The 14,681-nt window shown below is 34.8% G+C and overlaps 1 protein-coding gene across 1 annotated transcript in view; it reads right to left on the bottom strand.

Annotated features, from left to right (window-relative positions):
• Positions 1–898: 898 nt before the first annotated feature.
• The window catches only part of LOC124642235 (S phase cyclin A-associated protein in the endoplasmic reticulum), a 65,983-nt gene continuing 52,200 nt past the window's right edge, over positions 899–14,681 (bottom strand). The window contains exons 17-20 of the mRNA XM_047180571.1: positions 8,918–9,026; positions 8,544–8,644; positions 6,163–6,324; positions 899–3,652 (exon numbers count right to left, since the gene is read on the bottom strand). Of these exons, the coding sequence (XP_047036527.1) occupies positions 3,548–3,652; positions 6,163–6,324; positions 8,544–8,644; positions 8,918–9,026 (477 nt within the window). The 3' untranslated portion in view covers positions 899–3,547. The remainder of the gene's footprint in view (positions 3,653–6,162; positions 6,325–8,543; positions 8,645–8,917; positions 9,027–14,681) is intronic.

Genomic DNA, 14,681 nt, shown 5'->3' with positions numbered 1-14,681 from the left:
CAATGCAATATACGGATACGGACAAACATCCTATCACAATTCCTGGCCACCCAAAAGAATACTTTGTCTTCATATCTCAATCAATCATCATGTATGCCTTTAACGTTAAGCCATGCACACTGACAACTTTTAGTCGGCCGATAGTTTGTTGGGTTCAAGGCATCAGTTTTGAGAGGAATGGTAGCATAAGACGATGTTCAGATGTCTGGCCGGTATATATGGACATGTGATGCGGAGGAATGAAGATCATGATGTGAGGAAGGCGATGAGCATGAATGTGGATGGAAATAGGAGAAGGGGACGACCAAAGAAACGATGGGTGGATTGTGTGAAGTCGTCATGGCTAGAAAGAACGTTACTTGTGAGATGACGGCAGACATAAGAGTATGGAACAAAAAAACATGCTTCGCCGACCCAATAAAAATGGGCAGGAGGCCGGTGTTGACCGACTATAAAGTACAAATCAATTCTTTCAAAATAAACTGCCAACTGTCGGCCTACAATTTAGTCTGTAGTGTGCTGGGTACAGCTGTGGGATAAATATAAAAAGCTTTCAGAGTGTTTGAACGTAATATTACAATTTACGATCAAAACAAATGCAGCTCATTCACAAATTGATGTTAAAAATACATTTTCATAGCGTCTGTTTCAAATGGATTTTATTTTTAGGTTATTTATTTTGGTTATGTTTGATGTAGGTTTAGCAGTGTAGTTGTAGTAAATGTTATTGGTAATAACTATTTTGATGTTTTTATTAATAAAATTGAACCTTTTACTTACCTTACAAGACTAAATCGCAGCATGAAATATATCTACTGTTACGATAACATTGTAGAGGCACTAACCATATTAAAGGTAAAATTAACTAAGGTAGGATATTTGAAAGAAAACCCAAAAAAATTGTTACACAAATATTTATTTCGACGTACATGAGTTACACGAAAGTTACGCTAAACAAAAGGAATCACAGATAAAGTACATTAGACTAAACACGTGTAGCTAACTAAAAATAACAAAAAAATCATATATTACATTTGCAAGAGATATATTTAAATTAAATATACATATATATAAAATCACAGTTTCACACCCGTCTGTATTTGGATATGAATTCGTGAACTGTGCTGTCTCTTGCTTTGGAATATCAATTGCTTAGAATCCACGATGTAAAGCCAGTTTTAAGGCAACACTATAGATTTTGCTATCGTTATGAAAATAACCTCATTGTTCATATTGAAATGTGCGGAGATAAGAATACGTTTTAACTTATACAATAAAATGTTTCTCTCAATAACAGCTTTATATTCTGCAAATGGTTAGATGGTGTCAAGCTTAACAATATAAAGAACATTCCAGCAAAAGACAATCGATTACAATTATTAAATTAAAATCACTGTTAAGTTTACGTTAAATCGTTCACGAATTCTTTACAATGGTTAGTGTTAAGTATATAATAATATGTATAACCATCGTAAAACATACAAACGGGCTGTTAGTAAAAAGAAATTTATCACAAAAATAAAAATCGGAAAAAATAGAAAACAAAATATTAGATGTCGAACTGACATAAGCATTTGATAGCATTGACATTAACTTTTCAGCCGTTTTCAGTTACAAAATCTCTTCTCTTTTAGGAGGGAATAATTTCCGTCCTTTCTTTTTCATTTATCACAGCATTCGAATCTTTTAAAATGAAAGATTCGTTAGAATACCTTGTTTTACAACCGTCCAACAAGAGTGTCCCCCAAGGCACTCTTTTAGCACTCACGTTTTTTATCCATTCCTAAGAAGTAATTTTACAGAGCATAGTTTTTAAGTAACAGTTGAGATTTTAAATCGTGTTCGTACTTTGAAAAACAAGAATAAAGTTGCAAAAATCGTGTCAGACGTTAATGTAAAACATAAGTTTGTTTACGAAGAAAACAATGTATGGAGTTAAAAAACAGACCACATAAAACAACAATTAATGAGATAAACTAAGAGAAATCAGTCATGTTTACTTCATAATTATTTTAAAACACAGAGAGACTGGAACGATGCCAGGCATTGACTAGTATATTAATAAAAATAGATGCGAACACAATATTTTATCATAATTAAGTAATATCACTAACCATAATGAATTTAAAACTAAATGCATTGCTTTTAAAATAACAAAAGAAGAAAATAATTTCTACGAAAACCGTCCACGATTTAAAATCACAACGGATAAAATCCAATACGTTATAAAGTTTGTTGAAATACATTTTTACCCAGCTACAAAGAAGGGTGAAGTTTTTTGTCTAGTTCTAGTCTACAACCATAGAAAAATAGATAAATAGACTCACATCAAAAAGTGTACAATTTTTTACCAACTACATATCAATAATAATTGTCGAAAGCATTTACTCAAACACTAGATAAACGTCTACCTACATTCTTTATTTGCCTAGCCCTTTCGTATCTTGAAAGGTTTCGGCGTAAAACGTCTATATTGTTTTAGTAAAAACTAAGACTAATATTTTTATTTAAATATTGGGTGTTGCCATATAGGCTGTGCATACTATAAGATATTTTTGGTGATGCTAATCAATTGAGTACTAATATTCTAAAATACTGCGAATTAAGTTACAAGATATTTGACTAGTTTGCTTTTTTATGATATTTTAATTTAGACTTAATATAATGAAGCGAATTAACTTTGAGCGTCCGAAGGTTGTGCGTTGGACATGAAATAAATGGAATGAAGCGAAAAAGGAATGTTTAACAAAGACAGATGCAGAATGAAATTGATGCAAATGCAACAGACTTGGTTAATGAGTAGAAATTGATCTACTTTGGATTACAAATGAAAGAAGGAAGGAAGGAATTCTAAATGCACGAGCACATTTATAAAAGGGTTTTACGATGTTAGATAGAAAAAACTAGAAGACTTGATTAGAGTAACAAGAGAGAATGATATGAGCAAGAATTGGCACAAACATGAATGGCACAAAAGGGAGTATAATAACCCTGAATAGAAGAGAAGCAGATAATGAAACTAATGAAAATGACACAAACACAGTAAGTACACAACTACAATGAAACTTAAATAAAAACAAAAGAATAATAGACAGTTAAAACAATTCAAATGAGACTTCAAATTGAAATCTCAGAACGCCAAACTCTTTGAAAGATAAAACTATGTACTTAGCAGCTTGATTGATTAATTAGCGTCACAAATATGAACTATGAAATGAAAATCGAATCAATCCAATCATTCGAATCAAAACCAAACACACCAAATCTCGATTGATTAGCAAAACCTTTACACCCTATATTGATTGATCGATTATGAATGAGAGAAACATCAACTTCTGAAGTCTAATACTAATTTAGGCCTTCATTTAAATCTTGCATTAGATGGAAAACAGCTTTCAGAATTAGGTTATTACTTAACCCACCAATAGCTTGTTCATATTCTTCATCGTCGAAGTTTCCAAGTTTATATTCTTCGGTAGTTACAACCTCGTTCGGGTCTTTGTTAGCTAGTTTAATACATTTTATAACACATTCTTGTATTTTCAGTCTACTTTTCCTTGTTATTCTTACCTTTCTTCGCTCGTCCTTGCTTGATCACTTGTACCAGTTTAACTTGTTGTGCATCTGGGCTCTTCATGTATTCGTCCAGCATCTGTTAGGAAAACCATGTTTTAAAGTGATTTATTTTCAAGTTTATCTTCAAGTGATACCTCTCATCCTCTCATAATTGATCACTATATTAAGATTATAATATAATTCAGTTTGTTTTAAGTCTTTGCATTCATGTACAAAGTCATTATCATTTATTTATATTATCATTATTAAGAAAATCTATTTCCGAGGGTTCGCATCAACACCAATTAATTTCGTATTTAACAGCCTATAACGCAAAATTTTATGATAATTAGAAATCCTTTTTTAATTAAGATTATGTCGCCGTCAAAGCAAGTGACGGAACAAGTTCACGATTTTATTTCATGATCATCTTCAGTAATATTAACATGAACCGTATATTAAGGACGAGTCGTAAACCCTGTTGACACCTGTATCGGTCTCTCTCAAAGAATGGTTAGTACAGAAGGTGCATTCGATTGTGAAATAAGTATTGCAAAGTTTATATCTTCATTAATGCCTATTGGTTATTAGTAATAGCTTAGTATACTTTTTATGCAATTTTAATATAATCTAATTTAAGAAAACATTATTGCCAGAGAGAACTAAGCACTGGTACATCCGGTTAGACTGGAAGCCGACCCCAACATAGTAGGGAAAAAGGCTTGGGGGATGGATATTGCCAGAGAGAATTAATTGTAGAGTCTTGATGATTGGCAAACCTTCATATACATTTTCAAAAAAGAAAAAAAAGTCTTGGTGGCCTAGTGGGTAAAGAACCAACCTCTCGAGTATGAAGGCGTGGGTTCGATTCCAGGTCAGGCAAGTACCAATGCAACTTTTCTAAGTTTGTATGTACTTTCTAAGTATATCTTAGACACCAATGGCTGATATAAAGGTGAAGGAAAACATCTTGAGGAAACCTGGACTATAAAGTCTGTAATCACCAACCCGCATTGAGCAAGCGTGGTGATTAATGCTCAATCCTTCTCCATGTGAGAGGAGGCCTGTGCCCAGCAGTGGGACGATAAAAAGGCTGTAACAACAGTAACATATACATTTTCTACATTGCAAGTAAAAATAAAACAAATGAAAGTGAACTTGTTGAACGAAATGCTCGTGCCTACCTTCAATCACCAACACAACGTGACTAAACGGCTCCTGCTTAATGCTTCCTATTTTAATATTACCTATATTTGTAACTAAGCGACCCTTCTGTACCAACATTTACAGCAGAAGTCATTGCTTACATAAAGTTACAAGTGCAGCTGTGTCCGAGTTACGAGACGAGAGTAATTCCATCAAATATTCAGACGAACAAATTGGGTTCTCTCTCGCTGTTACTGGGAAATACATTGTTCAGGATATTGTTTAGAAGTTTGTATCATGGTTTTATTTCGTAGGTATGGCTAAGGAGATGGCCAAAAAAAAACCCAGAGTCGACAGAAACTTCGTATGTATGGTCGAATTCAGTATAATTTGTAGATTACAAAAAGTATTTCATATCATCTAAAAACAATGGGATTCTCTTTTTACAAGGTTTTTCCTATTAAGATTTTAGTACATAAAAAAGCTTAACTTTTCTGTTTGCTGTTCATTAGAAGTTGTGCATAAGGTAAAAACTTTACACTCAGGTGTATGTCTGTTAGCACTATACACGTGTGAAGGTTTAGAGCTGACCTGATGATGGAGAAGAGAGAAGGTAAAGGGGTCTCGGCAATGGTAAATATTAACTACCTCGTGTTTGGGCTTATATTATTCACATTGACGAGAACTTTTCACTTATGCGAATAGTGACTAAAAAGCTAAAAAAAATACTTTTTTTTTTTTTTTTTTACTAACGTTTGCCAGTTCAGAAGTTTACGCATAACAGGGAAACCTCTTCAAGTAGGTAAGGTCGGTACTTAATCGTATCTGGAGTGGTTCATGTGAATAGTGCAATGGGTGGGGGTCAAACTCAAGACCTTTTAATTACCAGGCAAACTCTGTAACTATGGGGATATTACTATTCACATGTATAATGTTAGTATACCTTGTTTTTTATGGTCCTTTATGTAAATAATCTTTAAAATCAACATAACCTATTTTTGTGAAAATATGATATAGCTCCTATACCCCATGGATTTCAGGCTTGACTTTTTGGCACCATCAAAGGTCTATCATAATGAACCCATTGGTACCCATTTCGTTGCTGTCGATTCTGGGTTTTTTTACTATGAAAATTTGGCCATCTCCTTTAGGCGATGATTGTAAAACAAGAGAAAGTCAAATGGCCATTTGAGTTTTTTTTTAAGGACCGGCTGTACTTTGAATAAAACATGGATATTTTGGTAACTTGATACTCTTGATGACTAGGTAAAAGTTAACTTGACAATAAATGGTCAATCCAGCGTAATAAAATCTATAGATGATGAGGACATCAAAGGTAATGACAATTTTGAATTGAAAATAATGACGCATTATTGTCCACTAAGGCTGTCACAAAACGTATCCGCGAAAGAGCATCACATTAAAAAGGGAATATTTCAAGAAACTGCAAATGATACTCACAGTCATGCTAAGCTCAGAGGCTATAGCGGCAGCAGCTGCGGGCAGCTCAGACAAAGCCACCAACGTTGGCAGCAAGCAGTGGCTGTGTGTCTTGGAGACCAGCCAGTTAGCTGGCAGAGTGCAGAGGGTCTTGATCACGCCCCAGCCGTCACAGATGGTTTCCTACGTGAACAGTCACTGGTTATTATAATAAAGATAACAAAAAATACATTTAGGGACCGAAATGACGAAAGTAGTGGGTCGGACCGAGAATTACTGAAAAAGGTCTAAATATAATGTATGTTTTTAATGATTCTCTAAGTCTCCTTCTGAAAACAAGACTATTTTTTATAACAACCAACATATTCGCACATCATTCGAATTAAGCACCCACCCTCGGTAAGACAAACTCTTGTCAATAATGTACAATGTATAAACATCAAGAATTCGTGTGGACACGACTATAAAGTAAGGTAATGTGCTAGAGGCCCTCGCTGAACAACTGTGACTCTGAGTAACACCTGTGTCTAACTAATTTTGTAATTTATGAGTTTGAGCTAGTGGGTGCAATGGCAAGTAATGTAAGTCGCTTTTTGGCATTTTTATTTCCTAAACGGTAGACTAATGAAGTCGTGGCTAATAAATTCAAAGTCAAATCATTTATTTCATTTAGGCCTTTACAAGCACTTATGAACATCAAAAATATAAATAGGTTTGAAAAATATACATAAGTCATGAATAGAAAGATGACATTATGTAATTACTTATCATATCGCTGGTAATCTATTGGAAACTGCATCTGTCATTTATATTGTGTCGTGTATCGTGTAGTCATTTATACAATAAAAAGTTTTTTTGCTAGCTGGTGAAACAGTTAACGTTAGCCAAACGCTCACAAAATAAAACTTAAATAATTTTGACATGAAACGTTGCGAAATTTATATGTTTATCATTGGCAACATAGTCATACAAACACATACTTTAAGAAAACACACACCCTAAACTTAAACCTTTCTTAACTTTTCTTCCAACTCATAAAATCAATTATGACCCAAGTAAAAAATACCCTAATGCATGCATAAATTACAGTAATGGGCCTAGGACACTTCCTTGAGCGACTCCTACCGATGTTTCTTCGGACACCTGTGTCCGTGAGAACTTCGTAGGACAAAAGTAACATAATGACCTCGCAGAATAATTTAAAAGGAACTAAGTGGTCTTGTAATGAGTTTGAAAAGAAAGTTTTTGGTGTTTCAAGTTGGTGGTAGTGTTGAAGACTTTTATTAAATTAACTTTGGTCAATTATGTTCTGTAGCCGTTTTCTTTTGCTATATACTTGGCTTGCTTTTGCTATAAAGTTGGTTCAAACCGGACACGTAATTAAAATAAACAAACATTCGAATTGACAAACTCCTCCTTTTTTGGAAGTTTAAGTTTAAGTTTAAAATAGAAAATTAAGCGTTTTCTCTCAAGACACTGTGTCTAAAAATGGCAACTTTTACCCGTAAGTTACATGCAAGAATAAAAAATACTAAATGAAGTCAACATTCTTTGAACATCGTCACGTTATACATAAAAACTACAACACCGGAAGGTCAAAGAAATCAATTATTAGTAACACAACAACAAGTTAATACGTTAACCGATGTCTTGTAACACGTGTAAGCGCAGGTGTCGCCCGCATGAGAACTAGAGAATAAAACGGTCAGTGTATACTGATAACATGGTAGAAATGGCGTGGTGGTTATTTCTATAATATATCTATCCGTTTTTTGTTTAGATTTGGATTTCCAACAGAGGATACGCAGATTACTTTATAACAAAAGTACATAAGAACGAATTGCTGTGAATTGTAAATTTTCCCCGAATTACACGAATTGGAATTGGATTAACTCTGTAATGTGGCTCCGAAACTGTTAAAGCGATTTGAAAATTTTTTTGACTGTTGGGAAGCTAGGCCATACCCGAGTAACACAGGCTATATTTACATGGGAAAAATCACGAGACACAACTACATTTTATTATGGAGCTAATATCGAAATTCAGTCTCTAATCAACGAATGGAGCTACCAGCCAATAGAGATCAAGAGTATTAGTATTAGAAATTGTGTTAGACAACTAGTAGTAATGTTTCCTGATACATAAATTAGTATTTATTGGTATATTGAATTTAAATGAGCGATAATGATCATTTGAGACAAATTAATTTTCGGTACCTATAAAATTTTATTACGCTTGTCGTTTTTTGTTTTTAACTTATAAGATTATTTACCCGAGATTATCAAATACCTCTAACCGTTCGTTTTATTGAAATATTTGATTATTTTAAGTTCATCAGCCTCATCAATCAAAGTTTGATGATTATAGAAACATATTTAAATAAGAGTTTGGTAATTGCTTACCTGTAATTGTGGATTGTTGACAACGACAAATCCGACTAGAACGATGAGATCCAACACCATGGTTTCTGACAGAGTCTGATCCAACCGCTGATTGCTTAGACCTAGAGGACAGACAGATTATTAGCAGGTTTTCTAGTATAATTTATTCGAAATTCATGCTATGTGTGTTCTCTGCGATGAAACATTTCTGTTTCTTTTGTAGTTTGTTGTAAGAAGATAATTGATATCTAACGACCGTTCCTAATATTCTGTCGATAGGAATTCGACATTGCTTTTGTGGCGCTTAAGTATATCAAAATTCTATCTGTGGCAAGCAAATCAACAGATGGACAGAATATAGATATTCGCAGTTCTATGGAGGTTTATGTACTTACGCAAAGCCGTGGTCCTAGGTGCTTCTTTATCATTGGGTGCATGTTGTGACAGCAACCTCGCCACAGCCGCCCTGAACTCCAGCGGCCAGCCACCTTCTCCGAAAGCATCCTAGTGACAAATAGAAATGTTTTCATAATACACATACAAGGTCGTCCGGGAAAACAAAGAAAATAAATATAAAACGTTTTTAGTAAAGGAACAATTAAAAAAAGATACACGACATTTATAAATACAGTTTTCTGTTAAAACATTAAGATAAATTCTTCGATTCTTCATCAGGTCAAAATAGATTATGATAACGGGGCTTTATACAATTCCTTTCATTCATAACTAAAATAATCAAAAGTTGACCATCTCCAAACTCAAAACATACAACCGTAAACATTCACAAGCCATTTCATCGTATAAAGAAAAACAAATCTGAATCACCACGCCATGACCACCATTTGGGAACTTCAGTGCCCAAACTACCGAAAGCCAAGACCAAGTTAAACGAGGCCTGACCCTCAGACGAAGCATGGAATCCGTGCGGTAAGTGCAGAGGTCACGCGACCACTGATTGAGTTACCAAGAGTTGGCACGATGTGTCTTGGACACGCGATGAGGAAGAGGGATTGAGGGTACGTAATGAAGAGTGGATATGCTGAGGTTTTGGGATGCAAAAGTTGTAAGTGGATCGCGTGGAGTTGGATGTGATTGAGGTGAAAGAGCTTGAAAGAATTTTTGCTCGACTTGCGTGTAGTGACAAAAACGTTACAAGACTTTTTATGATTGAATAAGTATCTATTTAACGGTATTCAGAATAACTGTTTCGATGTATATAATATACTTGTAACTTCATCATAAGTATATAAAACTGTTACATTTAACTTTAATCAAACATTTTGTGTTTGAAGATGACAATGATTCCTAACCTAAAGACAACCTTGTTTTGTCTATGTCACCGGAAAATAACAAGATCCGTAAGTTTATCAATTTACTAGGAAGTTTATAAACTTTCGTAAGATTCTAAACGGGAGATAAATTGTAATATTTTACGTCCACATTTTCGTAAATTGATAAAATTACTGAACTCACTCGTAACATAATAAGTAAGCAGTAACCAAACGCTACGCGCGATCTGATTGGTTGGCTGTCACATAGACACAAGCATTGCCACTATGAACATTGACCAGAGAGCAGTGTGTTATTTTACGTATTTCAAAGATCGTATATTTAAAAGAGTTTCTGTGATTGGTCGAACCATATAAAATCTTACGAATAGATATTCGTTAGTTTATAAATTTACCGTGTGACGTCGGAAATTGATAAATTTACGAAAATGTGGACGTAAAATATTACAATTTATCTCCCGTTTAGAATCTTACGAAAGTTTATAAACTTCGTAGTAAATTAATAAACTTACGGATTTTGTTATTTTCCGGTGACATCTATAAACAACACTTAAGTTTATGTCCAACTAGACAGATATTAGGATAGTTTTAAGTAAATGTACATATAAAATGTAAATATTAATTGAAAAAAATAAAGAAAATTAACTAGATAGATTCACATATAAGAACTCACAAAAGGTAAATTAATGATCAAACAAAACAAAGATTCAAAAAACCCCGATCATAATAAAAACCGCAAACCAAGCTACCGATACCCATGTGCGTTATAAACTAATAATGATATTTATCTACGAGGCAGCGTAACAAACAGGGTCCCATCGGGCCCCGGCTGCGGACATCAAAGTTCCAACTCCGCAGGGACAGGGGGCCGAGTGGATTGAAAAAGAGAGTTAATTAATAAATCACTATTATTTGTGTGTTGGGAGATGAGTTATCTATCTCTGTTTTTATGTCAGAATATGCCAGAAACTCATAAAAACTACATTATGTCGTAACTGATGTTTCATATGCAAAACACGCCGTTGGCATTAGCTTGTCTGTCTGTATATACTCTACACATAAAAATACTTTTATAAAAGCAGGTGAATTGTGATTTTAATTCGATAACAACTCTAGCTATGTAGCTGTATAGCTCACTATAAACCTATCACCTTATATCAAATGATGCCTACTTTTTTACACAAAACATAGCATATCCTATCACATCATAATCAAAACCAAAAAACACCCAAAACTCGTCCATATAAAACAACAGCAAAAAATTTTCGAAATCAAGTCGGTGGGCGCGGCACCTAATCCATTAACGGGAGGTATCGATTACGCGGCCTCACCTCCCGGGACCGGCCATTAGCGACGCACGGCCAGCAGTGGATGGCTATATAAACATAAATACCGTACGCTTTTAGGGGGACTCGGGTTTCAAGCGTATTGTTGCCTCCTTGTGGACTCACGATGAAATATTTTTTCGCAATATTTTCTTGTTGGATGAATGGAAATATTGGTTGATTTTAAAACTGAAAAATTATGATTGGTTCGAATGTGGTGTTGACTGATCATCAAAAGCAAAAATAAATGTCTTTGAATCAGAAGATGAAAGCGTATATTTTAGTTAATGTTAATATCGTTGCTTTCTTTAAAGGAAAATGATTCTCCAAAAATTATAATGTCTGTTACTATCGATTGATAAGAATACGTCTCATATCTGAACTGAAACCATTTCATATTGAATTTCTGTACCTCTTCGTGACGATGTATATTCGCAACATGGAATTTCAGTAGCAGCCATTCCTACTGAAAAATCCATCGAAATGATTGTTAAGTAATCACAACCAGGAGATTACCATCTACAACCCAAAACGCTAGCAGTAATAAAACCCAACAGTTATACGTTCTCAATCGGCACAATATCAACTACAGAAACTGGCACGTGGCATCGTAACGAGCTTGCCGAGGGTAGATGCAACTGTTTACTTTGAGGGCATAGCTTCTGCAAACTAAAGTATCGCAGTTCCTCTCAAGGGGGTATGGAGACTGTGAAAATTGTGGTTGTTTGCCAAAACAAATGATGAACGGAGGTTTTTTGATGATGTGTGTTTTGGGATGGTCAATTTTATTGTTGTGAGAAGCGAGGAAGCTTTAAGTATCAAAATAATGAAAGAAAACAAACCACATGGGATGTTGAAGAATTGTAAAAAGAAATTTTGAAATATGGCAGGGTTTTAGGATTTTTTTTTTTCTAATAAAAGTATGTAACAAACTCTATCCCAAATAAGGAAACAATCTTAACATCATAATGAGTTGCGTGGGGCATCACAAATTATAAATTCTTGACAATATTTAGGTTCGGACTCCTATTAATTTATTAATCACAAGTGCAAAGATGGTTCAACCATCAAGACAATAGCAAGACATTCATCCATCCATCCATACACACAAATACACCAACATCTAATTAAAACAAAACAACAGCGATTTGCTAGAACTCCGCACACAAGACCGGCGCAATCCCGGGAGCTTTGTGCGAGTGCTGCAATGTACACAATTACTGCAGTAATGCAACGCAAACTATTTGTTTAAACTATTGTCGAGATCCGACGGGAGATAGATAAGTATCTATAGTTGGTTGAGTGTGTATTTGGACTTATAGGGACGAGTATAGACTGGGGGTTTTTGGTAGAAATTGTGTTAAGCTCGATAGGAAGAATCAATTTGATTTGCATGTTCATAATATAAGAAAATTCGTTTCCTTTATTGCTTTTTCCTGCCTTCGGGTAAATTAAAAAATATACCATGGTCTAAAAATGTCCATTTTAAACCTGTAGGCAGCTTTTCATAAATAAATGCTCTGCCCACTCTACACCTCAATCTTCGTCCCGATATCCCAAATCTAGCTTTAGTAGGCTTTCTTTAAAAACAGCATTCAAATAGGTCACAACTTTTCGGTCCCACTAATCAATGTATACAGAGTTTAAGACATACGAGTAACTGCAATAGATATTCTGTATTTACAACCAGAATATCACTAAATTCGACGACACAATATAATATTACAAAATATAACCGAACAACCTTATCCAAAGAAACAACATCTACGTCTAAATAACTAGCCACTACAATACATATCGTGTGTCCTATACCCGGCTGTCACAACCCGTGACCGTCAATATTTACCGAAGCGATGCGCGGACAATACCGGCACGCGACTTTGTGACAATTGCGATTATCTACCAGCGGTGCAGGGTCAGAAGTATTTGGGAAATTAAATGATGAAAGGATTAGTTTATCGTTATTAACAGAAATAGGATAAATTGTAGCAATGATTGAAATGGCCCGTAATCGCGATGGCAAAATATTGCGAAATCATTTGACAAAAGCGTATTTGAGCAAAAGCGAATCTATACTGAAACAAATTTTCCGAAGTTTAAAAAGCTGAACATCTATGAATAACTATTAGGTCCAAATAAACCAAAAACATAAACGTCAGTTTTCTCAAGCTAAACAGTTGTTTTAAGAAAAGCGGACGTTTATGTTTTCCGTGAAAATAATCTTTAGACCTTGTGCTTAGTACAGAGCAATTCCTAACATAATATTATAGATGGAATAGCTAAGCCAAAATTCATGACACTACCAAACGAAAATAAAATTGTGTAGATCCCGCAATATCTACTATCTATAACAACAGTAATTAACCCTCCCACACACACGCGTCACACTCGATACTTACCGGAGCGGGACTCGAACAATACACGGCACGCGACATCGTGACATCGCCAATAATTTGTGGACATTATAGGGTTACTTCTGTATGGAGAGATGGGTCAGCAGGAAAGAGAGTAATTATAGTAATCTTTGTTTGGGAATAAACGTTTGGTGATTTGTAGCAGAGAGTTGAAAGAATTTTATTGTTACATGCTGCCGCTGCCAAGATGATTTCCGTTTTAAGGGCCTTTCTAAACTAAACTCAACATAAGAACTTATAGACATTGAGAAACTGACAAACACAACAAACAACGTTTTAACAAAGATACAAAGCCACAGTAAATCAAAATCAATAGAAACTCTCTGGTTCTTTATGAAACCTGTTCACCAATTCGACCAAACTTGAATGACAAATTCCAAGAAAACGCATAGTTTCTTGTCCAATCAACAACACACATAGAGCCGTCATTCATAAGAATTTGAACAAAGAGAGCTACCTCATTATCTGCACGCAGTTGAATATCATTACAAACAAAGTTATGGGGTCTAAGCAAAGCTTGGTGCTTGGCTCGACCGGTAGCTTCAAGCAACGGATAGCCGACGAGTAATGTGAAACGTTGGCACGAGCACTTGCTTTGAGTAGGTATGGTAGTTGGTAGATGTTGGGAAAATGGATGAGAAAGAATGGAGATTATAGTAATTCCCTAGATTTTTTCGAAATACAGGAGCTATCTTCAAAAGATTGAGGACATAATTGGAACTGTATACTTAACTTTGGCTTTGTAAATAAAATTATTATAAAGAAAAACAGCTAATTTTAGATTTGTTAGCCGGTGAATTTACTAAAATATTTATACGCAGTAGGCGAGTAGCAGTTTACTAACTCTTGTATTTTCAAGCAACGAATTTTCTAGGTATCGTTGGTGAATCTGCTGTTGTGAATAGACTAAAGACTTTGATGTGATACCAAAAAGTCTGAAGAAAATTTCTTTTTTGCTAGCTGGTTTTTATAATATTTTTGCTCTTAAAAGCACCATCACTTTTTCCAGACTTTTTTCAAAATCAATACCTCAGCAACATTACTTCAAAAATTCTCATGTCCACTGATCATCGTAGCTCCACCCAGCTACCGCACCGCACTGTGTACCAAGCAAACAGCGCAATGATACTC

The sequence above is a fragment of the Helicoverpa zea genome, chromosome 24 (genome assembly GCF_022581195.2).
Source record: "Helicoverpa zea isolate HzStark_Cry1AcR chromosome 24, ilHelZeax1.1, whole genome shotgun sequence".
Lineage (NCBI taxonomy): Eukaryota > Metazoa > Arthropoda > Insecta > Lepidoptera > Noctuidae > Helicoverpa > Helicoverpa zea.
Note: the sequence above shows the minus strand (reverse complement) of the source record. Positions and strands in the feature narration are given on the sequence as shown.